The 26,720-nt window shown below is 32.2% G+C and overlaps 2 protein-coding genes and 1 long non-coding RNA gene across 10 annotated transcripts in view; 1 reads left to right on the forward strand and 2 right to left on the reverse strand.

Annotated features, from left to right (window-relative positions):
• Positions 1-12,027, reverse strand: part of LOC105834874 (voltage-dependent calcium channel subunit alpha-2/delta-3) — a 16,801-nt gene extending 4,774 nt beyond the window's left edge. The window contains exons 1-18 of one of the 6 annotated variants that reach the window (XM_036290260.1): positions 11,772-11,811; positions 11,590-11,638; positions 10,785-10,971; positions 10,105-10,650; positions 9,597-10,004; positions 9,035-9,349; positions 8,577-8,633; positions 6,597-6,677; positions 5,802-5,876; positions 5,484-5,588; positions 5,192-5,263; positions 4,703-4,850; positions 3,387-3,453; positions 3,069-3,226; positions 2,795-2,927; positions 2,075-2,107; positions 763-1,037; positions 207-547 (exon numbers count right to left, since the gene is read on the reverse strand). In XM_036290260.1, the coding sequence (XP_036146153.1) occupies positions 207-547; positions 763-1,037; positions 2,075-2,107; positions 2,795-2,927; positions 3,069-3,226; positions 3,387-3,453; positions 4,703-4,850; positions 5,192-5,263; positions 5,484-5,588; positions 5,802-5,876; positions 6,597-6,677; positions 8,577-8,633; positions 9,035-9,349; positions 9,597-10,004; positions 10,105-10,650; positions 10,785-10,814 (2,844 nt within the window). In that variant the 5' untranslated portion in view covers positions 10,815-10,971; positions 11,590-11,638; positions 11,772-11,811. Of the gene's footprint in view, positions 1-206; positions 548-762; positions 1,038-2,074; positions 2,108-2,794; positions 2,928-3,068; positions 3,227-3,386; positions 3,454-4,702; positions 4,851-5,191; positions 5,264-5,483; positions 5,589-5,801; positions 5,877-6,596; positions 6,678-8,576; positions 8,634-9,034; positions 9,350-9,596; positions 10,005-10,104; positions 10,651-10,784; positions 10,972-11,589; positions 11,639-11,771 lie in introns of all 6 variants that reach the window. The other 5 variants (XM_028188731.2, XM_028188730.2, XM_012677694.3 and 2 more) reach the window with 5 other exon arrangements.
• Positions 12,028-12,209: 182 nt separating this feature from the next.
• LOC114253780 lies at positions 12,210-14,702 on the forward strand. 2 transcript variants are annotated; one of them, XR_003625251.2, is made up of 3 exons: positions 12,210-12,340; positions 14,344-14,425; positions 14,502-14,702. It is a non-coding gene; the product is annotated as an uncharacterized LOC114253780 (long non-coding RNA). The 2 variants fall into 2 exon arrangements; XR_003625250.1 differs by lacking the exon at positions 12,210-12,340 and having other exon boundaries at positions 14,284-14,425.
• The window catches only part of LOC105834873 (voltage-dependent calcium channel subunit alpha-2/delta-3), a 30,236-nt gene continuing 16,001 nt past the window's right edge, over positions 12,486-26,720 (reverse strand). Inside the window, exons 2-14 of one of the 2 annotated variants that reach the window (XM_036290258.1) lie at positions 22,275-22,647; positions 21,868-21,949; positions 21,132-21,388; positions 19,784-20,340; positions 19,024-19,358; positions 18,413-18,670; positions 17,888-18,016; positions 16,538-16,899; positions 16,156-16,360; positions 15,380-15,971; positions 14,771-15,126; positions 14,241-14,537; positions 12,486-13,075 (exon numbers count right to left, since the gene is read on the reverse strand). In XM_036290258.1, the coding sequence (XP_036146151.1) occupies positions 12,785-13,075; positions 14,241-14,537; positions 14,771-15,126; positions 15,380-15,971; positions 16,156-16,360; positions 16,538-16,899; positions 17,888-18,016; positions 18,413-18,670; positions 19,024-19,358; positions 19,784-20,340; positions 21,132-21,388; positions 21,868-21,949; positions 22,275-22,354 (3,801 nt within the window). In that variant the 5' untranslated portion in view covers positions 22,355-22,647 and the 3' untranslated portion in view covers positions 12,486-12,784. The remainder of the gene's footprint in view (positions 13,076-14,240; positions 14,538-14,770; positions 15,127-15,379; positions 15,972-16,155; positions 16,361-16,537; positions 16,900-17,887; positions 18,017-18,412; positions 18,671-19,023; positions 19,359-19,783; positions 20,341-21,131; positions 21,389-21,867; positions 21,950-22,274; positions 22,648-26,720) is intronic. The other variant, XM_036290259.1, reaches the window with a different exon arrangement.

Here is a 26,720-nt window from a genome sequence, read left to right on the forward strand (position 1 = left end):
CTTAACGAGTTACAGAATCGCACTACAGTAGGCCTATTCTGTAATTCGTTAAGAGATGTCGGTATCGTTATACTGTCATTGCGCAGCTTTTTTACCATATAAAATATCTGCGCAACAACTGTATAACAATACCGATACCTCTTAACGAGTTACAGAATAGACCTATGGGACTTAACAGTATTGTTATTACAATTTGAAATGCTCACGGTGAGAAGAATGTTGCCGGCATTGTTGGTTTGCGAACTCTTGAAACACACCGCCTGATAATCGAAGATCCTTATTTTCTCAAAAACACCATCGTTGACTAATCTGCTCATTATCGGACCTCTAACTTCGCCGAAAAATTTACCGGCATCCGTCTCATCCTCGGCGGCGATTATGTAACCGTTATTGTCAATGAGATAACATGCCAAGCTGTCGTCGCTACATGTTTGCTTATTATGGCAATTACCATCACAGTTAAATGTTATATTCTGGAAAAGCGTTTGCAAGGCAGTATGCTGGAACTGAAAGCCGACCACCAAGGCCGGCGCCTTTACATCGTTTCCTGCAAATTTATTTTAAATATTTTATACATAAATTTTATAAATCATATATTGATATTCATTTTAAATGTATCATTTTTATCTTAATCAATATTAATAATAGGAAATTTAAAAAAATAAAAGTGTTTAATTAAGATTCTTAACAATTTGTACATTTTGGGGTTAAAAGGAACATATTTTTCTTTTATTTTTTGATAATAGCTTGAATATCACTTACCGATAAATACAGCACGACTAGCAGTGACTAGAGTGGTGTTGTCGGCACCCTCGTCATCGATTGGTACGGAAAAAACGAAACTGTCCGGATTTACGTAATACTGCTCAACCGCTCGTTTGTACCACACTTCGTCAATGGCATGAGGATACAGGTTACTGAAATGATCCTCCGGTAGCGACATATCCTCTTCTGGAGAAAAATCTTGCCATCTGGTCAATCCACTATGTGTGGCCATAAACGCCAGTACCACCCCAAAACGTTGTTTGAACAGTTTCCTGCAAGAAGACACTTCAGAAATAACCATTCGGATTGTCCCCGTGACTCTAGCTGGCGTTTAATTTGCTTTATCGTTATACAAGAGTTTTAAAATATACATATACTCAGTATACAAACTATACAACATACAGGTTTCTCAAATTCGTACGCAAACTCGTAGCTCTTTTGCGCCATATGCTTGGGATTTTATTTAAAAGAGACAAGTTCGATTAAAGGAATCAGAAAAGAAATTATATCGCAATTATTCTGTTTCGGTTTCGAAACCACAATTGATTCTTTGTGAAAAATCTGACAAATTATATCTTGCTAAAAGTAAGATATAATTATATCATTGTATCGTAACATATATTTTTTTTTATTGTGTTATAAAAGGTTCAACGATCAAAAAAATCAGAGAAAGATTCAATAAAAAGTATCTAATCAGAGTAAGTATTCTTCAAGAATGACGCAAACGAGCGAATGATATTTTCAAAAACGGTATTATAAAGCAGTCAACTGCACGCCAGGAAAATCTTGCTTTCATGATGTCACTCGCAAAGTATTCCTCCTTTTCAGGTTTCTGTTTCTGAAAGATGACAATCATCCTACGATTTGCAAACTAATTTGCGCCAACCTCAAAGTGTCAAAAGATAAAAAGAGAAAAGGAATAACAAGAAAGAAGCAAAAAAACGAAGATCATATTGTGCGATATAAAAATAAATACCAATTTTACAAAGAAAAGTAACAAATTATTAAAAAAGAAAGAACTTTGCGAAAGATATGGTTCTATTAATTTTTCTATAAAATTTAATACAAAATTTTGTTACATTAATACAACTAGAAAAAGAATAATAAACGCAATTTCCACTAATGGGAAGTGGAACAAAATAAAAAACTTTTGAACGGGTTTCATGAGAAAAAAGAGAAAGAAAGAAAGGTAAAATTAAGAAAAGAAAAAAAAAGAAGAGTCGACACCTGTATTATATTGTAAAATACGAACGATTGAGAATTAATTCGTTACTTTCTAAGAATGTAAGATGCGTTGTGATGGCGTTACCTGGGCATCTGATTCATCAGCCTAGCTAAAGGTCTGCATGGCGTCAAAGTGGTAAGTACATTAGTCAAAAGGAACAGATGAACTTTCTATTCTCGCACAAATAAGAAAAATAAGACAGAAATAGAAAGATAAAACTGTGCATAAAATAGAGAAATAAAATAAAACACGGGACGGAGTACCTTGTATTTAAAAATGAGCGCGTATTTTATTTTTGATATGGAAACAGTGGTAGAAAAACAGTGATGTCTCTGTCCTAAAGATGCGTCAAGCAGCGATTAATCGTTCCTCCTTTACTTATTTTATATTTATATTTTATTTTTTTGTTTTATTTCAAAAAATTTTTAATACGTCCATTTCATGAATTATCAACACTGAGGCCACTGTTTAACATTAAATGTCTGCATTGGATTCAAAATTCAATTTTATCAAGTTTTTATTATAATTCTAATTGATAGTTTTTTTAACTAAATCAATTATCATACAGCAATAAATATCATACTAAGTTTAATATAAGAGTAATATTATCATTACATTAATTACAGATTTGCAATTATGAGAGCAATATAGAACACGAATAATTAGAAAAGTCAGTCGATTAATCACGCGGTAGTTTATGCGAATAGTAGGAAAAGGGAAAAAACATTTGTTGTTTTTTCAAATAATCTAGTCATGCTGTGTAAAGTAGTCTTATGTTGATTAATAAATCAAAATTATACTCACCCTGATTCCTTGGTGCTGGGATTCGGTGGGTTTTGCTGGGCAAACCATTCGGTTACCTTAGCATCATATACCAAACTGAGCAATAGATTCCTGTCGCAATAGTATGAATTTCTGTCAGCCTTATAGGGATTAGCTGTTGAACACAAAAAAAATTTTATGTTATTAATTTTAATATTGTTCAAAATACTTTGTTAAATCTTTATCAAAAATATCTTTGAAAAGTAATAATAAATATATGAAGGTGTATATAGTAATTCGAGAGATTGTGACTTACGATGAGAGCTGTGACTGGGACTCGCAGCGGAGTATTCCGGCGGTTGGGATCGTTGCTTCATGTCGATCCACTTCCAGCCTGGTAGGCGGGTACGCTCCAGAAAATGTAGGAGCTGCATCTCCGAGGTGTTGAATCTATGTTCACCCTCGTAGTGATACCTAACATTTATAAGATGTTCATACAAATAAAAACTGTCATGTATTAATTTATAGATTTATTGTTCTTAACTGCGTATAAAGTTTGTTTTAATACAACGCTAAAAGAAACAAATTTTGCGTTAACCGAATTTATTGTAAGAAAAACTCATTTTAGACTTACTTGCAATACATCCAATTGGGATGCACCCGCCAGTTACTACCCGCGAAGTAATCTGTCACGTTTTTCCCTATAATAGTTCAATTCGTTCAAATTTGACATAAGTGATTGAGATCAGCGACGAAAGCCTCGATAAGTCAGAAGAAAAAAGATAATAATTTAATTTAATACCCGAAGCAGAAATTGAAATTGTTATCATATCAATAAGTATAAAATTTTTATGTGACAGAAAAATAATTGTCACATTTTTGTCAATTTAAGCAAAATTATGTATAACTGCGAAAATCGACTAACGAAGTTATATAAATTATAATTTTTACTGTAAAATCATCTTATGTATCACCTAATTATTACAATAAGATATAAATACAAATTCTGAATAACAATATTTTGCAATTATGTAATAACTTGATATTAATTGAATTTCGAAGGATAAGGATATTGTAGATATGATAAGAGTTATGTGTCTTTTTTAGTATTTACAATATTAACACAAGAATATTTATGAGATGTAACTTTACTTGATGGAATCAAACTTTTCTATCTAAAATTGTAGGTCTATGCAAAGCGCCTAGCGATTATAAATTTCATAATCGATGCGACACAAAACACATTCGCAAACATCTCTTCGATTTCAAACTGCGTACTAAATGAAACTTTATAACGTAACTTTGCAACTTTGTTAGACCATCGTTTGCCTATGGATTTGTACAAAACGAGACATTACATTCAAAGAGAAAACTGCAGGTATTGTTTATATCAACTTTTACCCATAATTCCATAATTATGTTATCGAATCACTACACGTCAACATTAATCTATCCAATCTACTTGAATCGTATTCTTGAGTTTTTCTTCCTTTCTCTCTCTCTCTCTCTCTCTCTCTCTCTCTCTCTCTCTGTCTGTCTGTCTGTCTGTCTCTTCATCTGTTCTTTTTCGTTACATTAATATAATAAGTTAAAATAAGACACATATATATTTGTTTCATTCTAATTCTTATTGCGCCAGTGCAGCAGTGCAGCAAAAAAGACAAAAAAGGCTTTCTATCTCTTTCTTTATCTATATCTTTTATTATTAAAATATTCGTGTTTCTAATCAATTCATTTCTCAAAGTACTTTTAAACAGATTGTTTATAAGATTAAATTCAAATAACAATACTCAACATTCTGCGTGAAATAATTTCGGACAATTGTTGGCATTTTAAAAGTAAAATGTATGCCATTAAAAAGAATCAATTTAACTGTAAATTTATAATTTGTTAACATTATGTTATTGGAAGCTTTCGTCGCTGTAAAATCAATAGAATTAAAATGCGTACCTTTAGCATGAGATCGATGTATTTCCTCGGTAGCGTGTACACGGTAATTTCCAGTATGATCATGCTCAGGCAAACTGACTACTACTGTGAATGGAGTGTCCATTATTCCCGTATAATCGTATTTTCTCTTTACTCTGCCGACTCGTTTCTAGAATAAACATCAAGACAAACACATCAATTAAAATTATTTTGATAGTTTAAAAAGAATTACAGAATTTATTTCTTTAAAAATGCAAACGACACGTGTTCTTATATAAACACATAGAAATGTGTCGACTTAAAATCAAAATACTTCTTTAAAATAATAATTCCAGTTATTAAAAAAAATTATCTTTAAAAATATTAAATTATTGTAGTATTCATTATTTTAAAATAATTTCTTTTTAAAAAATAATGAAAAAGTTAGAAAAACTTTAAGATTCCAATTATAATGATGAAATTCTCGTTAAAATTTACGGATATTTATCGTTTAAATATTATGACACTCACCATGTTATCATAGTGATATTTTGTGTAAAGTGTTGCGCTACCATTCTTTTGATTCACCACATTGTTGCGAAGCTGCGGAAAAATGCAATAAACTCGTATACAATTTTGTTGTACGTGTGTAATATTTGGACAATATTGTCCTAACTTTAAGAGCGTGTCATTAATGTTATAAAACTATAAAATATAAATACAACTTTAATTATATATAAAAGAATTAGAAATTATTTTTATATTTGCTAAAAATCTGTCAAAAAATTTATAAAAAAACTTTATAATCTTTTTATTTATTTACCATAATGATTCCTTCGTCGAATTCTCTGGGGCCCTTATGGTGATCCATTAACTCAACTTCTGCCATATCGACGCTATTATATGCTGGCTTTAAAATACCCTGAAACTATTTTTAAAATACACATTTTATATATATTTAAATATGCATTATTTTTACTATTTATATATTTTTTTTCGTTACGTCAAAAACTCAATGCTGATAATAAAACAGTAAAAATTTTGCAATTTTACATAACGTAAATGCCAAATCGAGATACAGCTATGGGGAGCGCGCAAAAAAAGTTAATTATAACAATATAATTTAAAGATCATTATATACCACTGGTCGAAGATCGGGATGAATTAGGATGAAACCATTGTTAGTCACGATGAAAGCGTAACCGTTGACGCCAAGCTGCTCCCACGAAGAGAAAAAAAGAGAAGATTGTATTATCATAATTTGCATTTGTTATGCGCTGTCAATTGATGCACTGTTGGCATCATAAAAGCTATAATGAATATTAATAGCATTTTCATGTTACTCTTCTTAATAGAGCCGTCATATTCGATGTCTAAAGAGATATTAAAGACTACTGCGGTATGTTGTTACTTTGTTTTTTGTTTTTTTTTATCTAGTTGCTTTTCGTGCATCGCTATTTTATTGACAAATAAAATGTGTTTCTCGTTACACATGTTTCTTATCTTTTTCATATATAGTTTGTCAACTTTTATCTTGTCAATTTCAATATATTATGCAAAAAGGCGCGCAATAGAAAAAAAAACAAAAAACTGGAGGCAAAAAATACATTGTATTATATATAGAAATCAATCGTTACTCTCTCATTTAAGTATTAATTTTATTGTATTGTTTCTCTCACATTTCTCTCTCTCTCATCACATAACATTTATATTTATCTCTAAAATTAATGCATGTTTTAATTTTAAATAAAAATATAAATTTTACTCGCAATATAGATCATTATTTATGTAAATGTTAAATGTCCTGAATTGCTACTCATATACGGTTGTTTAATTATTATTATTCATAATTAGTTACTAATTACAATTGCAAAAAGTAAAAAGTAATTTGCCGTTTTTGTAAAATAAAAAATATATAATTAACAATATTGCTCACCAAGTGTGGAATCATCAATTTCCGGATTTCTTCGATTGGTACGTCCGTGCCAGCAACACCGAGAAGAGTGGCGATCATTGTCTGCGCAGACAATTATCGATACGTTAATAAAGAAACTTGCATTATGTCGCATTGCATGACGTCTCTATTATATCATGACAACGTTATTATGTCGAAATAAATTACGAGTTATCATCATCTCAAGTCGCATAACCAGAAGCATATCTACCTTCTCCAACAACTTCTATCACAATGAGTTCGTCTACATAAACACGTTTTGGTATATAAAAAACCATATACGTGAAAAATGATCACCCCTCGCGTGTGTATAATAATGAGCGTGTGCATAATATTAAGATAATAACAAGAAATATGTCATGACATCTGTATAATATTTTTGAGAAACAAAAATATGAAGTAAGAATATTTAATCATCGAATTATTACTGTGATAATTATCTATTATTACAAATTTAATAGTTATATAGTTACGGTAAAGTTTTGCTGAATAAAATAATGTTAGCAAAATAGAATATCTATATTATAGAATGAGAAATTAATTAGAAAAATTTACCCAGATTATACAATGCCACGTAAATATTAAATTTATATTTAGAAAATTTGTATTTATATTTTTGAAATGTATAAAAATGCGCGCGAGAGGGACGAAGAATAACAGTGTAAATTTCTTGCGATTAAACGCAATAACTAGCTTAACTACTGTTTCAATATGTATGTGTAATAATAAGAATAATAATAACAATACACAATAAAAACTCTATAATAATTAAACAACCAATTCTCTCTATAATTAATTAACAACATCGGACGCAGGCTATCCTAAGTGTTAGTTCAAGTAACAATTAACTCCGTTCTATCAAAGTGACGACCTTTCTCTCTTCCTTTTTATAGAAAACAATTTGATAGAATGTTTCATTTTTATATATTTTATGTAATGGGATGTTGTAAAATAATACTGATTATTTGAGTAACATGCAATAAATTTTTTTTGTTCAATTCGAATGTCACAAGAGTGTATAAACGTGTATGCAAAATTAATTAAGATAATCTTGAGAGGTCGTCGCTTGAATTAAATCTACGAATGTCTCTGACTAACGAAATCTAGCACTCAACTGCCAAAATTCATGTTATTCGTGTACGTGCGTGCCTGCTGTTACTTGTAATAAAAGGAGCAAGTGCTTTGAAAAAGTAGTTATTATTATTGTTACATAAAATAAACCACTGCTTTTACATTATTTTAAATCTAATTACAAATATTTCTAGTAAAAAAAAAATTGTTTAATTTAATCAATTTTTATTTAACGAGATTTTTTAATAAAATTTATTCGCTTGCTCCTTCAGTTAATATTTCTCTCTTTGTATTATGTAGATATATAATAGTCACTGCAGAACGATCTATACGAATCAATATTTACGATTTTTTTTGCCGTACGCAATCCAACAGGCGGACAGAACTTTGTCTTTTTTTTCTACTCGTCTCGACAGGACACAGGGTAGACTAACGTACCTAAACCTACCTAATGACTTGACATAATTCCAATAACTAACATTAGAGATCAACATAAGATATCAGAGTCGAATGTGGACCTAAAAGAGATCTATGCGTGTCTACGACCTTGTTTCAGCATCATTTACATTGCAATTAAATTTTTCATGCATCTAATATAATATATTAAAAACTGTAATACTTTAGAATTGTTTCTTTCATAATAAAGACCAAAAAATTTAGAATAATTGTGCAATGTTATATAAATAATTATCTTTTCAAAATAAATATTCTTTCAAATTTAATGAGTCTAATAAGTAATAAATTAAGCTTCGTTAAAGGACAATTAAGGCTGATAGAGAAGATGAGGTCTTAGGTCGTCGATCGCACGAAAACAAAAGATAAAAATACAGGATGTACTATATGCATCATCATAGAACAATTTTGTTTGAGTTTTTTGTTTTAGCTGCCAACCTCTCTTGTTTCTGTCACCCAGTATGCTTCGTTCACCAGCACCTGCCTTGTGATGTTCTGTGGACAAAGAGGAACTTAAAACCGAAGCAAATGGAGCACGATTATACCTCAAGAAAACGTGATTTGCGAATTTCACGACTTTCATCTTGTTTATTGTTTTCGAGTATTAACGAAGCAGTCACATTTACGCATTCTAGATATAAGAAAATTTACAAACATATGACGAAAAACATGAAAGCGTATGAAAGCGCAGAAAACAGAATGAAAAAAGTGAGTGATATTACTGATTTTTTTGATTAATGATAGCTGAAGAGAATTGTCATTTTGTTTCATCACATAAGGGAGGATAATTGAACTTTTGGGCTATTCATTATCGACAATGTGGACGTATGACTGTCACCCTTTTATCGGCAATTTTGGACATTGTTTGCAAAATAATGGCTAAGTAGAAATCTCACCGCGTTCTCACGTCGATCAAACACTGGCATGCTGACCGAGGTCATTAGATCGTATTCCTGCAAATCACTGATCTGATCATGCCGTCGTTTCTGCTTCCTCACAAACCGCCGATCCTGTTCCTCCATGTTAAAGTACTTCTTATTCCTATTGTAGAGCAGGAAGCGCTGCCTCTGCTCGTTACATTCGCGTCGTTCCCACAACCAATCAGTTATTTTCGGATCTGTCACATCAGCATAGACGGGCGTCCAGATAGTTGGATGAACCGTGCGACCCAGTACTAAGGGCCTCGCCATCACCGGCACATATTTCAACACCTAATAAATTCGAAAAACTCAATAAATAAATCATAATAAAACTAGTCATCTCGCTCAAATGTCTTAGAAAGATTTCTCGTTCGTTATAATTTTTTATGCCCAAATTTTAATTTTTGTAAATTTAACATTATGTGGACTTTCTATTAAAGTACTTTTTGACGATTGTTTTTATAAAATATGATTTATATTATATTAACTAAGGTTTTTTTACATCCATTGAATTTAAAAGCAATTTTAATCCACTGACCTCTTCTCTCACTTCCGCCAGAGTACACAGATGTACGTAGTATCCTCTATTAGCACAAGCCATCCATTGTACCTCCCGTACATCTGCAACTTCTCGGCCAATTAGATAGGTAAATATTCTGACGGGCATATCGGCCTTCAACGGCTCGTCTGGATTATCCTTCCAATTGTATGCCTCAAAAATCTCCTTATAGTTGTATGGTACACCATCGGTGATCAGCATGATTGCCTGATTGCATCTAGCACCTTCCCGTTCATTCCGGAATGTTTCCAGCAATTCAAAAGCAGTTGTTAGAGCCAGAGAGAAATTGGCGATCCTTTCTGTATCAAGATTTGAAATGGCTCGCTTTAGCTCGCGTATGTTCGCCAGATTCGCCTGGACCAGGGTATCACTGAAGCATGGCACTACCTGCAAGTTTGTCAATCAATTAATAATCGATTTAAGTTTTAATTTTTTATTTTTTGTGTTTTGTTTTTTAACAAATGTAATTCTTTCAATTGATTTTTACCCCTTTAGTCTCATTGGAGAATGTAATGATGTTGACAAAGTCATTGTTACCAAGAGTATCGAGAATATTATTTATCACATGCTTGGCAATTTCCCGCCGTATACCAGTCATACTACCGGATGTGTCCATCAGGATAAGAATATCTTTCGGGCTAGTGGCCGCTTCAATGTACCAACTCCTCGTTCTACAGTCAAACAGATCCACTGATTCCATGACCCAATTCATAGCAGGATATTGACGCATGAAACCAGTCGCGCTACCGAAGTATTGCCAGGATAATGATGGATCCTGCTCATAATTGTTAATGAAAGTGCGGTCGAGCGCTTCAGACCACTTAATCGCTCGGATGACTTCCGATGCACGTTTGTACACGTTCGTGGGTACATGTACTGCCGACATGTTGAGATTCACATTGCCACCAAAGTGATGACTATATTCAACGTCTATGTTTTTCGTGATGTTTTTAGCATCGACGAACTCATAGCTTTCCGGCGGATCTACATCAGCGGATGATAACGCTGACGTTTCGGCTACATCCATTATCCTCTAAAAGCACAAATAAAATTTAATGCCTAAATGATTATGCGGGATTACGTTTCAAATAAAACAATATGCTTGATAACGAAAAGACTATCTATAATTATTACAAATTTAAACAAAATGAAATAAAAGAATCGCACTCTGATAGCTGAGATTTTGGATTCCATCATAGTCTTGATATCCTTGGCGATTTCGTGGACAAGAGCATTTCCATCACGTGGCGTGACATCTGCCGTTTTATAGCTCTCCTCGAACTTCTCCACCTTCGTTACAAACTTGCCCAATTGCGACAGCTCGAAGCCTAGCTTGTGCGCCCATCCTTTCACTCTACCAATTAAAAGAGTAAAATAATCACATATTAAAATTATTAAAACTAATAATAATATTAATAATTTTTATCCAGAAAGTTAGATAAAAATATTTGCTTTATTACTATTTTATTTTTAAATATCAATATCCCCTTCCTCTCTCTCTCTCTCTCTCTCTCTCTCTCTCTCTCTCTCTCTCTCTCTCTCTCTCTCTCTCTCTCTCTCTCTCTCATTATTTCTGGTTCGGTTTTTTATATCATGGAGTTAGTGCAATGATTTAATAATAATTAATTTATAACACTTTAATGAATGGAATGAGCATAAAGCTATTTGTTCATCACATAACAGCATTATTATGCGAATAATAATTTGATTGGTTGCAACAGCAATTTGATGAAACGATAGTAATCTTATTCATGAAAGACATTTATTTCTCAAAATAAAATAAATATAAATCTAACTTTTATCCACAAATAAACAAAAAAGTTATTTTTTCTTTGAAAAAAACTAATGTATATAAATCTAAAAGTATAAATCCAGTTCATATCTTTAATTCTCAGTAATACGACTGTAATAATCTCCGCGAAACAAACATTTTCTGTAAGTTTTATTACCAAAATTTTTTTGTGGAACATACCGTCATTGCAACGTGATTCCTTTAAGAGACGCAGTCCTTTACGGTTGACCTAAATATCACACTTATCGCCTCATTACTGCATACAGAGCAATTGAGCTTTATTGCCACAGAACTCAAAAACATCGCAAAAAAATTACAGAAACACGAGCAGACAGATGATTGCCAGGCCACGAGGTACTTACAAATTATGAGAGATGCTGTCGCTACGGTCGGGTACTTCAATCAGGACCAGGACGACGACGATAGATATGAAACAGGGCCTCATAACTTTCCCTGACCACCTGCTGGCCACTTGATCCACTTCTGGAGGGAGGGGGAGATTATTCGTGTGCGAGGACACGGTAAACAAAATTAAGACTCGTGTTTCACATCAAAAATGTCTGCAGTTGTTTAACTCAATGTCAATCGTCACCGTCGTCGTATGCGTATTCACTAACTTGGTGGCGACTCACGCGGGACCTACGACAGTTCACTCGAGGCCTATAAGCACTTTTCAAGCTTATCGATTTTCCGTCCAGACTTGCGCACGGAAAACACAAGTAAACCACGCGCGACCACGCCAACTATCGAGGATCAGAACTGGTAAGATTATTTTTCTTTCGATATACATTTGATCATCGGCAAAGTAGGATGATCGTTGGGGTGTTAATTATGCAATAAGACTTACAATTGCAAAATCCGTTACTGCCTCAAACAATATAATAGTTAATTAAGATCGTTTATCGAAATTCTGCTTGAAGATGCGTCTTCGGTGTGTACTACTCCATATATATTGCTCCTATTTTTTATAAGTGTAACGTGTGATGTTAAAAATCTTCCATTTCCAACTTTGGATATAATACAAGATACGATGGATTATTTTCATTATTTCTGTGGAAAGAATAGAAGAAAATTCAGTTTAAAAAATTATTTATTTCTTATTTAAATATTAAACATTGTAAATTAAGGGATATACTATTAGTTCCACTACTAATTAATATATATTTAAAATCACATTTTATAAATTTTTAAGAGAAGATTATTTAATATCTTATAATAAAAAATTTATATTTATATTTATATTTTTATTAATTAGTCTGTAAAGTTATGATTTAAGACAAAACATTATTAATTCATATCATTTTATTGATCTGTTAATTATTTTATTTTTAATTTTGTAAAACAATACAATTATATAAAGAACCATTAATTTACGTTATACAAAAATACATAGAATCTTAGCAACAATGATATACAACACAGACAAGGACACCATCAGTTCGGATGCTCCACAACTATATGCCTCATGCTCCAAAGGATGTTCTGTGAAACAATTTTTCAACCTGCGTCTCTTCAGGGCGTTTAATAGAATCTTATGACAGGGTTTGTCGCCCATGCTATTTGTGTACTCAAGGGGTGAGATATTGACGGGTGTTATTTCCAATCTTTTGTAGCATGTTGGGTACATGCTGTCTACCACAACTAGCAATAAATTAGTGTGTGCCACCTGTAAATTATTACAAGCAATTATTTTTTTAGAAAACTATCCAATTATTTTGTTACATATATACGTAATATGCAATATATTCAAAATTCTCACTGGTTCATTCAATAATATAAATACGTTAATAAATTACATTGTCTTTTACAGGTTAAAAAATAAAAAAAAGAAAAGTATTGGTATCATCAAGAAATAATTAACATTCTATCTTAAATCATAATTTTACAATTTAATTAATAAAAATAAATATATAATATATCAATGAGTTTTTAAATCGCCTAACGGTCTACATCGGATCTTAGTGATGGATATAATTCTTTTTTTTTTATTAAATTTAATTTTCTTAGCTTTATTATACAAGTCTGACAAATCTTGTTGGCGCGCAGTTTAAAATAAAGGTAAAAAAATTAAATTTAATAAAAAAAAGAATTATATCCATCACTAAGATCCGATGTAGACCGTTAGGTGATTTAAAAATTCATTGATGTTTAATATATTACGGCCGAAATAATGTACTAATATAAATATATAAATTCTTTAATATAAAATATTATCTTTCTTATAAATATATTCTACTTTTATTTCTAACATTAAAAAACTCTTGATAATAGCAAAGATTCAATACTTCATTCTTTCATGAATAATTACTATGTCGACCTAATAAACCTTTAATTATAAATACATTGTATTTTGATGAATTGTAAAATAAATAATTAATCGAACTATCAGAAGATAAACAATGTAGGTTTAATTTGAATTATTCATGTATGACGTCATATGGCATCATACATAATAAAGTAATACATAGGCAATGATTTGAATAATGTGCAATTTGATTTAAAAAACTAATGCTTTAATCGTATGCATTTACAGTCATATTAATAAATAATTAGAAAATAAATTAAAATAAAATAAAACATTTGCGCGTGCTTCTTTGTGAATATTTTTTTAAGATTATTAAAAGATATATATTAAATCTTTACCTTAATTTAAAAATTATTTTTAACCACATTTATCAGAGTTAAAAATAAAATATCATAAATTGCAAACGCAAGGGTCTTATTAAAAAAATATATTTCTGTATTATTATTATATTTGAAATCAGCAAAATATTTTGCTTATTCTGTAAAAATTGTAAAAATTATATTAGTTTAAAATAAAAAATACTTACCCTCTGAGCGTAAAAAGGTCGCGAACAGTAGTCAGAGTGATTAGTGACACCTTTAGCAGCGACGGTCTCGTTTAACATATAGAGAGTTCGCTTTTGATCGCAGGGATAGTGATACAGATAGGGCTCCGGTGGTGGTGGCGGATCTGGTGCATCCTCATCAAAGTGGACTTTGCCGTGAATGCCGGGTAAGTTTACAAATTGGGTCGTAAACCACATCAACCGCAGCAAAAACCAGAGCAACAATTTTGTAATGTGTTGCAGCGGTTCCATCAAGCTAATGGCAGAGTTGCTGATTCGCTGAAATAATTTAGGCCACTATAAAAGACATCTTTTTTTATAAACTAAAAGAATAACAGGAAATAATAGTATTAGGAAACAACTTGTTTTTTATTTCTAATTTTCTCGTCAAATGCAAAATTCTTTTTTATGATTTTTATAATTATTAAAAAGTTAATTGTAAAATATTTTTAAATCTTTTAACCAATATTTGATTCTTTCCAATCAAATTATTTCTTTGGTATATTACTTACAATTTCCTGACACCAGGCTTGATAATCATAAATATCGACTGGATTGTAAAGACCTTGCTTGACCATGGATAACATGACGGCGCCCTCCTGCGTGCCCATGAATTGCCCAGTATCATTATGGGCTTCCGAGATCACTACATAGCCATTCTGATCCAGCAAGTAGCAATCGATCCAATTATGGGCACAATTCATCTTCGGATCTGTCGTCACTGAGGTTAATGCAATAAATCGTTTATAAAAATCTCTCATTGGCATCTGAAAACCTACTACGGCCGCCGGCGCTTTCTTGCCAGCGTCTTTAGGCGATACGCTCATTGAAACTGTTACTATTGCATCTGCGCCTGCTTCCCATGGAACTATAAAGATATTATGTTCCGTCAGACATCTCTTGGATATGTAATTATAAATTGTGTGTAATAAATAATTGTAAATGTTGATTTTATTAAATTGATTTAAATCATTTGGAAAATATATGATCAAAATGACAAACAATTTCAGAATACATATAACAAAACTTATCATAACATATATAACAAATTAAATATAAAAATAATAAAATATATAAAATTATAAAAAATCTTATGTGTCCCATTGATAGTAAATACTCACCGGATAAAGAAATACTATTGGAATCTAGCTCATTCTGAAAGATTGCACCTTTGTACCAAGGCTCGTTCACTGCTCGTCTATGAAGGTCACCGAAGACAATGCCGTCGTCTACATTTGATAATTTGCTAGTTCTTAGATGATGCCACCTGGTGAGACCGCTTTGCGTCGCAACAAATCTTACGAAAATACCGTAGATATATGCTAGCTCTTGAGCTTTTGGAGGCAAATCTTCAATATAGTCACCACTGAAGCTATTATTCGTTGCCTTGGCATCAAATATAAGCAATTGCATAAGCTCTTTATTGCAATAATAATCATTGTGCTTAAGTGTCCGCCTGCCACAATTGGGCTCTTCATTCACATTTTCATCTATAGATAGATAAGCTTCGTATTGCTCAGACCAGCGCCAGCCAGGTCGGCTTACCAAAGCCAAGAAGTGACGCAACTCGTCTTCCGGACTGTTAAACTCATGACCCTCTAGGTAATGGTAACGACAATATACCCAGCTCGGATGTACACGCCAATGATCGCCTACAAAGTAGTCCGACACATTCACATTCATGTTCTGATTTCTACGAATCTCATCACCAACCTTAAAACGATTAACATGCTGTTATTTGAGCATTCAATATTAAGTGTAATTGTATATAATTATTAATACAATTCATTTAATAATTCTGTACGTAATTACTTATTTGATAGTATAATTTGCATTAAATTTTTTCAATGCAGTTATGTAAGAATAACAAAATTACTAATCTTATGCTGTTTTCTACCTTAATCCAAGTAGTTCCGTAATGAGGTATAACGACCGCAAGGCTAAATGGGGTTCCAGGTAGGGGCGCATAAAAATAATCACGTTTCTCGAGATTGATCCGACGATTGTCATCGTAATGCAATTTCACTGGAATCTCAGTCATATTACCTCGCTTATGATCCACCAATGCTGCTCTCAACTTCCGTATTTCGGGACCTGGGTTTCTGTACATTTTTAATTAATAAATATTTCAGATATAAAAAATAATAACAAATGTAAGATAATAATTAAGCAAAAAAGATGTTTTTTATTTTTTTTTAAGTAAATAATTTAACATTTTATATTTATTTACGATTCATAGAAAAAACTAGTAGTGAATAACAAAAACATCATTACATTACCTCGGTCCACGCCCGTCGTCGAGTATCTCCACCTCTGTGAGGTCAACACTGTTATAGTTTAATTTAAGCCGGCCTTTGTAGACTGGTCGGAGATCTGGATGCAATATCACGTAACCATTGTTGGACACGATAAAAGCGTAACCGTTCACGCCGAGCTTGTATGGCAACGTAAGCTTACGAATGTCGTCGATCGGCACGTCTGTGCCGGCCACGCCGAGCAACGTGTCATTCGTCGCATCTGTCGCGTTGTCGCTCTTGCGATCAAACACAGGTGTGCTTACAGAAGTCAACAGCCTATATTCTTGCCAGGCGGTGGTATTCAGCATAGACGCATCCTCTTCAATATTCTCGCTCTCGTGCAGCTACGCAGAACAATTGTGAGAATAAAGAACAACTTCGATGATAATATATCGTCTCTTTTACAATATTTATTAAGAAAAACGAATTCTTCGCTGGATTTAAACAAAAGCGAAGGGCCACGCGTTATCTAATCTACTCTCGGTCACTTTAATGCCGAGATATATGGAGCATATCTCGAAACTGAGAGGACAACCACAGAATTGATTGCAAACACAATCATCGCATAATATGTATTTTCATTTTGTAATTTCTGGAGCGGTATTTCTGAAGAGTTTTTGATTGTCCACTTAATTCCGAACATTTTATACACCAGCTAACTATTAATCTAACGAAAATTTAAAAAATGAATAAAACAAACTCGTTGAAGCCCAGCTAACAAAGTACTAAACTAGCTCGAGATATTAAGTTTTCAGCTTGCTAATGATGCAACCAATTTACTACTCAAAGACCACTCTATGTATCGATTGACTATAGTTTAGTGTTTAGTGATTAATTATTTGCGGATATCTGTCCAGTTCTCCGAATCGACACTTCGGTAAACTACAGTGATTAATTTCTTCAGATACTAAGTCTTCAGATACTACTTTGACAAGTTGAAGTAAGATATTTAATAAATTCGTAATTAAATTATAATCATATTCTAATTACATACAATTAATATTTATTATAAAATAATAAAAAGAAATATTTATTTAATAAAAAAAATTAAAATTTTTTTATTATCTTGCTCGATCTTATACAAATTATCAAACAGAATAACCAAAAATAAAAATTATCTACTAATTTAAATCAAATCTTTTAACATACATTCTAAAAAAAAGCTTATAGCAAAGTTACTTCGTGCGTGATTCTTGTATTCTCGTTTGGTATTTGAGAAAGAAAATATACTTGTGCCAAGGGAGATATAGCGCGATATACTATAGATCTACATGGAGTGCTTGGAAAGCCTAGGGACAGGCAGCGGGAATGCTTTCTTGATCGTATCTAAACCTTCTGTATGTAGATTGCATCCTCGTTTATTCGTACGCCCAGCTGTTTTCCCTTCAGATACTTTTGTAGTCGCAAGTTTTGTTCTTCATGCTTCATCACCAGCCATAGCCAAGCGGCAAGTGCCGGATTCTGATGAGATTTATGTATGTTTATTTTATTCTTTCTATGTATGCTCTCGTTTTTTACCAAACATATCAATTTTCAGACAGATTTCTATTATTAAATTTTCAAAAATTTTCTTTAAATGCAATTAAGTAATACATTTACATAATCGAATATTTTTTAAAATATTTGATAAACTTATTATACAAAACCTATATCACAATAATAGTAATCAGAATTACAGATAATAAAGAATCATACTCTAACAATATATCTTCTAACAATATACCCAATATAAATTTATCATTATTTGAAAAAACTTATTTGATTTGGTCACATTATACAAATTATATTATTACTAGAAAAAGGTTAGATTAGATTAGATTAAACATTTTGGTAGGTTTTGTTTTTAATATTTCCTACCGTGATGTCGGCATAAGCGTGTGTCCACACGATAGGATGTACTACACTCTGAAGTACCAGAGGACGCGCTACGACCGGAATGTACTTGAGCACCTGCTCCCGTACTTCTCCCAATGTTCGTATATGTTCGCAGCCGCCGCGATTCAAACATGATCTCACCATCCACTGAACATCGTCCATCTTAGATGCTTCCTTTCCTATAAGATACGTAAATACGCGTACTGTGCTATTTTCCTTCCAGTTCCATTTCTTGAATACCTAAAATTTAAAAAAAAGAAACAATCACAATTAGTAATGTTCATAAAAATTTTTAATCATTATTTTTTCTCAATTTAATTATATATTAATTTATATACTTCGCGGTTTTATATATTATCATTATTTACTTTTAAAAATAAATTTTTTGTTTTGTCTGTAAATAATCCTAGACTACCATTATTTCTAGTTATTTTGTCCTTATTTATTTTCTTGTAAAATTTTTTTTAGAATGGAAAGAAAAGAAAAAACAAAGTTAGTTGTATGCTTTAGTAAATTCTTCAACAACGAAATATCGGTAAGCGAGGAAAGAAGAAAAATTTATACAATAAAGTAATGATTATATGTATTACAACCTCCTTCAGATTATTCGCTAGTTTCCCTCCGGGAATGTCATCAGTAATGAGCATAATGAGTTGATTACATGACGAGTCGACATCACAACCGCGTATCTTTCGATAGGTTTCGAGTAGAGTAAATGCCTTAATGAAAGCTGCTGTGAGATTAGCAACCTCCTCTGTGTCGAATTCATCCATGGATTTCTTGAATGTATCAAGATTCTCTGGAGTGGCTTGAATCAGCATATTCTTAAAACACGGCACGAATTCGGTTGTCTCTTTGCTAAATTTCAGCAACGTGACAAAGTCGTTGTTCGACAATGTATCCAAAATCGAACTCACTGTTGCCTTTGCTGCCGTAACATTATCGATCCGTTAAGATAAAGTTATTGAAATATTCCTTAACATTATATTATAATTACGTTTCAATTATAAAACAGTCACGATAAACTGACTGAATAACAAATATTAATTTACCAAACTAAAAAATGTACATTTCTTTCTGTTTTATCTCCTTTATCTAAAAGTTTAAAATTTTACATAATTTTCTAAGATTCAAGCGTAAAAATTTTTAGCTATATATTTTCAATTTAATTTTCTTAGACCCAGTTCCACAACTTAGTTTAACTAAAGTTTAATTAACACTGTTCAATTGCAAGATGCAATAGATAGAATTTGTTTTATATAAAACAAATTCTTGTAATTGACATTATTAATTAAACTCCGGTTAAACTCCGGTTATGGAACTGCGCCTTAGTAAAATTAATTTCTCTCATACCAATTGTCTTTCCCATGCCTTTCATGCTGCCGCTACCATCTATTAGAATCACTATGTCTTTGCTGCATGTGGTCGCTTCGATGAACCAACTACGAACTCTGCAGTCATACAGATCAGGAGAATCATCATCATCGTCGTCATCATCATCATCATCATCATCCTCATCATCATCCTCATCATCATCCTCATTATCATCGTTATCAGCAACAGCAGCATCATCAGCAACAGCAACAGTAGCAGTAACATTATCGCCATTATTATCATCATCAACTTTGTTATCACTGTCACTATCATTGTCAATATCCTCTACGTTTGTTCGCCATTGCATAGCAGGATATTGTCGAAGCATACCGGTAACTGTACCAAAGTATTGCCACGATAATGCCGGATCGGATTCGTAATTCTGACGAAACATATCGTCTAAAGGTTCAGTCCTCGCAATATCTTTCTTTACCGTAGGATCGCCGTCAAACACATTGGTCGGTATATGAACCGATGAGTAACTCGTGTTGACCGGGATATTGTAAAAATGCGAGTCTGAGATCAGTTCCATGTCTCTGAAATTAGTACGTAATATCTCTTCTGTCAATACATTTCACTTAATAATTCTTTCAAATTATTTTGTGAGTCTAAATTAATAAAAAACAAAATTATATAAAATTACTAATATAATTTAAAAAACCAACTTTAGATGTTTTATCATTAGTTCGGTACAAAAGTAATAAAATTACTTCTCCAAATTATACATAAAAATTTATACACAAATAAATAAAATATTTATCAGAAGCAAAACTCTAGATTAAAATCATAAAGTATCATACAATCGAATTCTACAAACAATTAATATTATAAAAAACTAATCGAATTCTTAAATATTTTTATGTTAAAAAGAATCAAAAGAGAAATACAATAAATCATCATAGTGACATAATTATATGCAAATAAAGAGATCAGATTTGTCAAAAATTAATCTTCCTCAGATTTATTATTTCAGACAACATAAGAAATCTAATACTACATAGAATATTCTCTAATTCTACAAAGTGACTTAAAAAGTACAGTTAATTAAAATTAATTAAAAATTTATCATATTTAAAAAAATTAAAAAATTCTGCAGAATTAAAAAAGAAAGAGATAGAATTATGAAAACCTTGTTAGTTTTAATTGGTTATCTATTAAATTCTTTCATTATTGATACGTTGTAACATTTGCACTTATTCACACTCATTCTTGAATTAAAAATTTAATTAAAATTTTTACCGTTTAAATCGCAATTCCGTAACTAATTCTCGCAAAAAGTAACTTGAAAAGAAAATGGGTCGGCAACAAGATCGAGCAAATTGCTCACCTGTACAGTTTCGTAGTCCTTTTGCAATGTTTCTTCTTTGCTGAATCATGTCCAATGACAGGGCTGCATTTGCTGGAAACATAAGAGAAATTGCCATCCACAAGAAATGGGTCCTTCGTAGCCTCCTCGGCTGCTATTCGAATACAAGTAACTGCATCCATCTTCCGGCGCAGCATTCTACCTATATTTTCACTGATTACGTTGATCAAATCTTCTCCGGACTTATCTTCAACTCGCGCATTCATACTTTTGTATTTCTAGAAAAATTAGATTATTCAAATAATTTTTTTCTCCGCTTTATTTATGCAATATTAAAATATATAATTATTACAACATCACAAACTGTCTCGACCAAGAAATAGCACATCTTTTATTTTTTTGTATTAATTGCATATCAAACTAATTCAACTTATTATTAGAAATATATAAATTAAAATTACTTTAGAAAATTATATATATATATATATATATATATATAAACTTTACGTATAACATTTAATCAAAATTACTAAAAAATCACATATTATTTGTAAAAAATATCTGTAATTACAAGTTAAGCATTAAAAAACAGAATGATATAGATTTGCCTTTGGCGAATAATTGCAAAAGTATTTTAATCTATTACAATTTGATTTCTCATTTGGATAAAGTTAAAGAATGATATCTTAAGCATGAAATCAGAATTTAAATTCTCAATATTTAATATTTATTATTTCAAATAAATACACATACTCACTTCCAACAATTCCTCGGGCCGGGCCACTTCGTTCGCGAGTTCCCATAGCTCGGTACTTAACTTGTCCGCCCATCTAGCTACACTTAAGGAAAAAAATTGCAAATATTTAATTTAAATATCCAAGCCCAGTGACATAAGAAAATGTAAGCGAGTTTTTAAATTCATCAATTATATCAAGCGTAAATGCAATTTTTACAAAGTATATAACGTTTAAATGTTTACATGTTCAGACGTTCTTTTATTCTAATTTTTTTTCAATTCTTTTTTTTAATTTAAATTTTCTTTTCAATTCTAATTTAATATATTTTTATAATTCTTTATGCACTTTTAACACTATTCGCACATTTATGTTTCTAAGTACATTCATGAAATTTATATTCTATATTGTGTTAATATTCGAAACTTACATGTGCGCGTCTTTAGCTAGACACACGACAAACGCCAACACGAAATAAAAGATGGAACATCGATTTGCAGGCGTCGGCATGAACAAAAATTGCCGTATCTGTCTTCCTGTTTCTTTGTCTTCGCAATTATTCGTTTTCGATGAAACGTTACGTTCCTTGAACTTTTTAGAAAAAGCACGAATTCGCGAAAGCTCACGATAGTAAATTAGAAACTTGATTTAGTAGGATCTACTGCGAAACAAACCGACCGCAAAGATCACCTCCAGTTCGATTATTTTTGGCACTCGAGCAGCGCCGTCTTGAAGCTCTAAAGGTTTCCTTCTTGTTTTCTCGTGGATATTAATAAAATCATGTCGGCCAGTCAGAGCAGTACCTAAAGAAGTTGAAAGAAATTGTTAAAAATTGATTTAGAGATAATCAGACAAATCTCTAATTATAAAAAATTGATTTTTCGAAATATCATATGTCTGTATATATAATTCTTTCCATGCTTAGTTTATTTATTGTAAATTATCAATCATGAAATGTAGTTAAAAAAAATCTTATTAATTAAAAACTTTTTATATTTTTTGCTCATATACAAAATTAAGGAACTACACTAGTCAAAAATATTAAAAAAAAAAACTCACAAATCTATACACACAATTCAAATTTTTATAGTATTTCTGATGAAATAGTAACTAGAATAAAAAACTTTTTGAATCTATAAGGTATTATTTGTTACCATTATAATCCATGCCTATAAACAAAGGTTCATAAAATATCTTCAGAAAAAAAAGATTTAAATAAATTTCAAATAAGATTCAAATTTTATACTAAATTTTACATTAAATTTTTGTTGACATTTTACTTCAAAAGTATTTAACCAAAACAATTAAAATTATGGATATTTAAAGTCATTATTAATAGTCTCAATAAATTTTTCTATTTCTTATTTTTCATCGGTTAATCTTTACTTCTTTTTGTTTTGCTATAACAACATGCATATTGCAAAATACATGAGAATCACAAGATTGTATTCTTTTACCTATTAAACTTCTTGCACGATTTATATTTCTTTTCATAGAAAACAGAGAAAAAAAAAGATAAACTGTGTAAGAAGTTTAATTAAAAAGAATAGATCTGCAATACATTTGTTTTAAGAAAATGCAATGACCAGATAATTAAAATAACATCATAGTATTGTTGTGAGTGACACAGTCATAGATAAAAGGTGTCAGCAGCGCCATGACATAAGTCAGTCAGCTGCATCAGCATCGAGCACATTGCGCGAGGTATTGCGCAATCCGCCCGAAAATTAGCAAAACGCTCTTTACTGGCTAAGCAGAGTTTCGTACCACTGACCGATCGAGTTACGCATTGGTGTAATGCGCCCTCTCCTCGAGCAAAAAACCAAAAATGATTGATATATAAACCGCTAAAAGAAAGCAAGGGACGGGTCAATCCAAGCTCACACACGGTGCTGCTTTTTGGGGTCGTGTATCTTCGACGCGAAACATTACGCGAGACACAATCACAAGACACTCTACTTTGCGGGGTCGTGGATTGTAAACGTGACATAGACGTGACACTTTGCCTTGCAGAGTCGCAATTCTACCATATATCGTAATATTGTAAACGGAGAACATAATAAATTGTTTATTACAAAGACACGGTGTGAGCGACTCCATCCCTTCTTTGCGAGATTTCTGGCAGTGATCCCTACAGTACTCCAAGCCAGGGGTACAACAGTATTATAATTCAGTTAAAAAGAACAAATCTGCAATACAATACATTTGTTTCAAGAAAATATAAAAAGAACTAGATAACTGACGAGGAAACCTCGCAAACTCAAAAATTTTGATTTTAATGAAACTTGGCATAAATGTAGAGAGGGTAATACACGAATTTAGCATTTTTAAATTGGTACTTATAAACGGTTTTGAGTTAAAATCACCCTTCAAAAGTTAAGGGTTTTTGTCTTTTTTTGATCTTGTAAACTAAACAAAATATCAAAAGATGTTTTATACAAAAGGTCTACAGTGTCAATACTTCTAATTAACTATGCTGTTTATTCCCAGACAGCACACGGATATCCATACGACATCCATAAGACGTCCTTAACGGATATTGAGGATATCCACGGGACATCCGTTTTACGTCCTTTGGACATTCTATGGACGTCCATGGGATATTGGTTTATGAAACTGGTGAACATGCTATATCCGTAAAATATGTCCGATAAACGTCCTATGGACGTTCTATGGACGTCCTATGGACGTGATAAAAAGCGGTATTTAAAATTAAATTTTACATTAAATAAAAGGGTAAAAACAGAATAAAATATATAAATATAAATATTTATTTTAGAAATTATATTATTTTTTCGATAGATTATACATTAAACAATTTTAATTAAATAAGTATCATACGTATAATATTAATTAAACATTCAGCTTAAAATATTTTGTAATTATCACACACATATATATATATATATATATATATATATAGTGTGTATCCATTGTTTAACGATTACAGTGGAACAAATATTCTTTATATTGCAGACAATGACTGCAGCATGCAAGTGATCTCGTCTAGGCAACAAATGATTGTGACTCGTCAACTATAACAGAAATTAAATTTTATGTTTATACACACACACATACACACACACATATATATATACATATATACATAGGCTACAGAGTAGACTGTATAAAATCTTATTGTGTGCCATTGGCTTTGCCTCTACCTGGTTGATCAATTCGCCAATATATTCCACAAACTTGTCTTTAACGAAAATGATGGTGCTCGGCCGACGCTTGCTTGCTCGTAGGCTCTGATTGTTCTCGTTGCTGCAATCTCTAATCTCGTTGCTGTTCTTTATCGAGACCATCGTCGTAATCCGCGTACACTTCGCCGTCGTCTATTACCATCTGTAATTATACGTCTAGAATTCGTCGCTGCTACCGTGTACACGTAACCGTTCTGTTTACGTACGTAGGTCAGAGCCTACGAGCAAGCGAGCGTCGGCCGAGCATCTATCATCATTCTCGTTAAAGAAGAATTTGTGGTGGAATATATTAGCGAATTGATCAATCAGGCAGAGGCAAAGCTAACGGCACACAATGAGATTCTTTGCTGCTCTTGTAACTTATAATTTCTGAAAATTTTTAGGATTCTTACCTGACTGTGTAAAACATGCTGATAACCAACGAAAATCTAACCACTACTACGGCCATATTGCTTTTTAGTTCACTTGTGCATGCAGATGGTGTTGGCGGAGCGAGTACAAATAAGGATAGCATATGGACATACAAAGTGGTCCATTTTAGGATATCCCTTCAATGTCCACAAATGTATATCCTATGGATATCCTTATAAGGTCCATGGACATCAGGACAAGAAATGGATATAAAACGGATATCCATAGGATATCCTGTGCTGGCTGGGTTAAAAAAAAAAAATTTTTTTTAATTTATCTTTTATACCTTCTCTATGTTGAATATTTGCATCAAAATTTCAATTTTAGTGAAATTTGACACAAATGTAGAGGGGGACAATACAAGAATTTATAAAATTTTAGTTGGTGCTCCAAAATGATTTAAAGGGTTAAAACCACCCTTGAAACGTTTTTGCCTTTTTTCGATATATCTTGCAAACTTAACGAAACATCAAAAAATGTTTTATACAAAAGTTTTACAGTATAAATACCTCCATTTAATTACACAGTTTATTGTTGAGCGAAACACTCACAACCGATAATATAATATAATATAGAATATTAAAATTAAATTATAAAAGATAGATTAGAATAGCTCGCCAAGGAAGGCTCCTTATCGTGAGGTGTCAAGTAACATGCCTCGTGCGCTGCCGGCCGACCATCGCACCGGTCAACGCACCGGACATCGCATGGAATTTAGCGAAGTTCAGCTTAGCAACGATCATGCCACCGGAAATGCATATTTGCGTTTTGGCAATTGTTGCTAAGCTCGCGAATATTTTCCGCGCGCAGGAATGACCATATATGGTCATGCGGAGGGCCCGTTGCCTCACTATTATATCAAATCCGCGGCACTATTTAAGCCGCTGCCGAACAGCGGGCCGCGGAATCAGTGATAGTCAATCAAGCCGATACATACGGCCCGCGAGATTAGCATACGAACTCAGAGTTCGGGACTTAGTCACAACACATCTCGAGTGAGCGAATATACAGCGCGCTATCTCAGAGCCGCGCGCCGTATCTTAATATCACCTCTGAGTAAAACGACACGGCACCTTCACCGATCGCAAGTGTAAGGAACTGCCTTGTAACTACAGAGAATAAACACTTTTTTGTTAATTACTAATAACAAGTGTGTTGGTGACTCGAAGACCCTGCCAACGAAAGCCTCCTTTCGCGAGTGCCTACTCCTAAGGCAGCAACCCAAGCAGCATTTTGACGTCCGCCTGACGTTAAAATAA

Source organism: Monomorium pharaonis, chromosome 7 (assembly GCF_013373865.1).
Source record: "Monomorium pharaonis isolate MP-MQ-018 chromosome 7, ASM1337386v2, whole genome shotgun sequence".
NCBI lineage: Eukaryota > Metazoa > Arthropoda > Insecta > Hymenoptera > Formicidae > Monomorium > Monomorium pharaonis.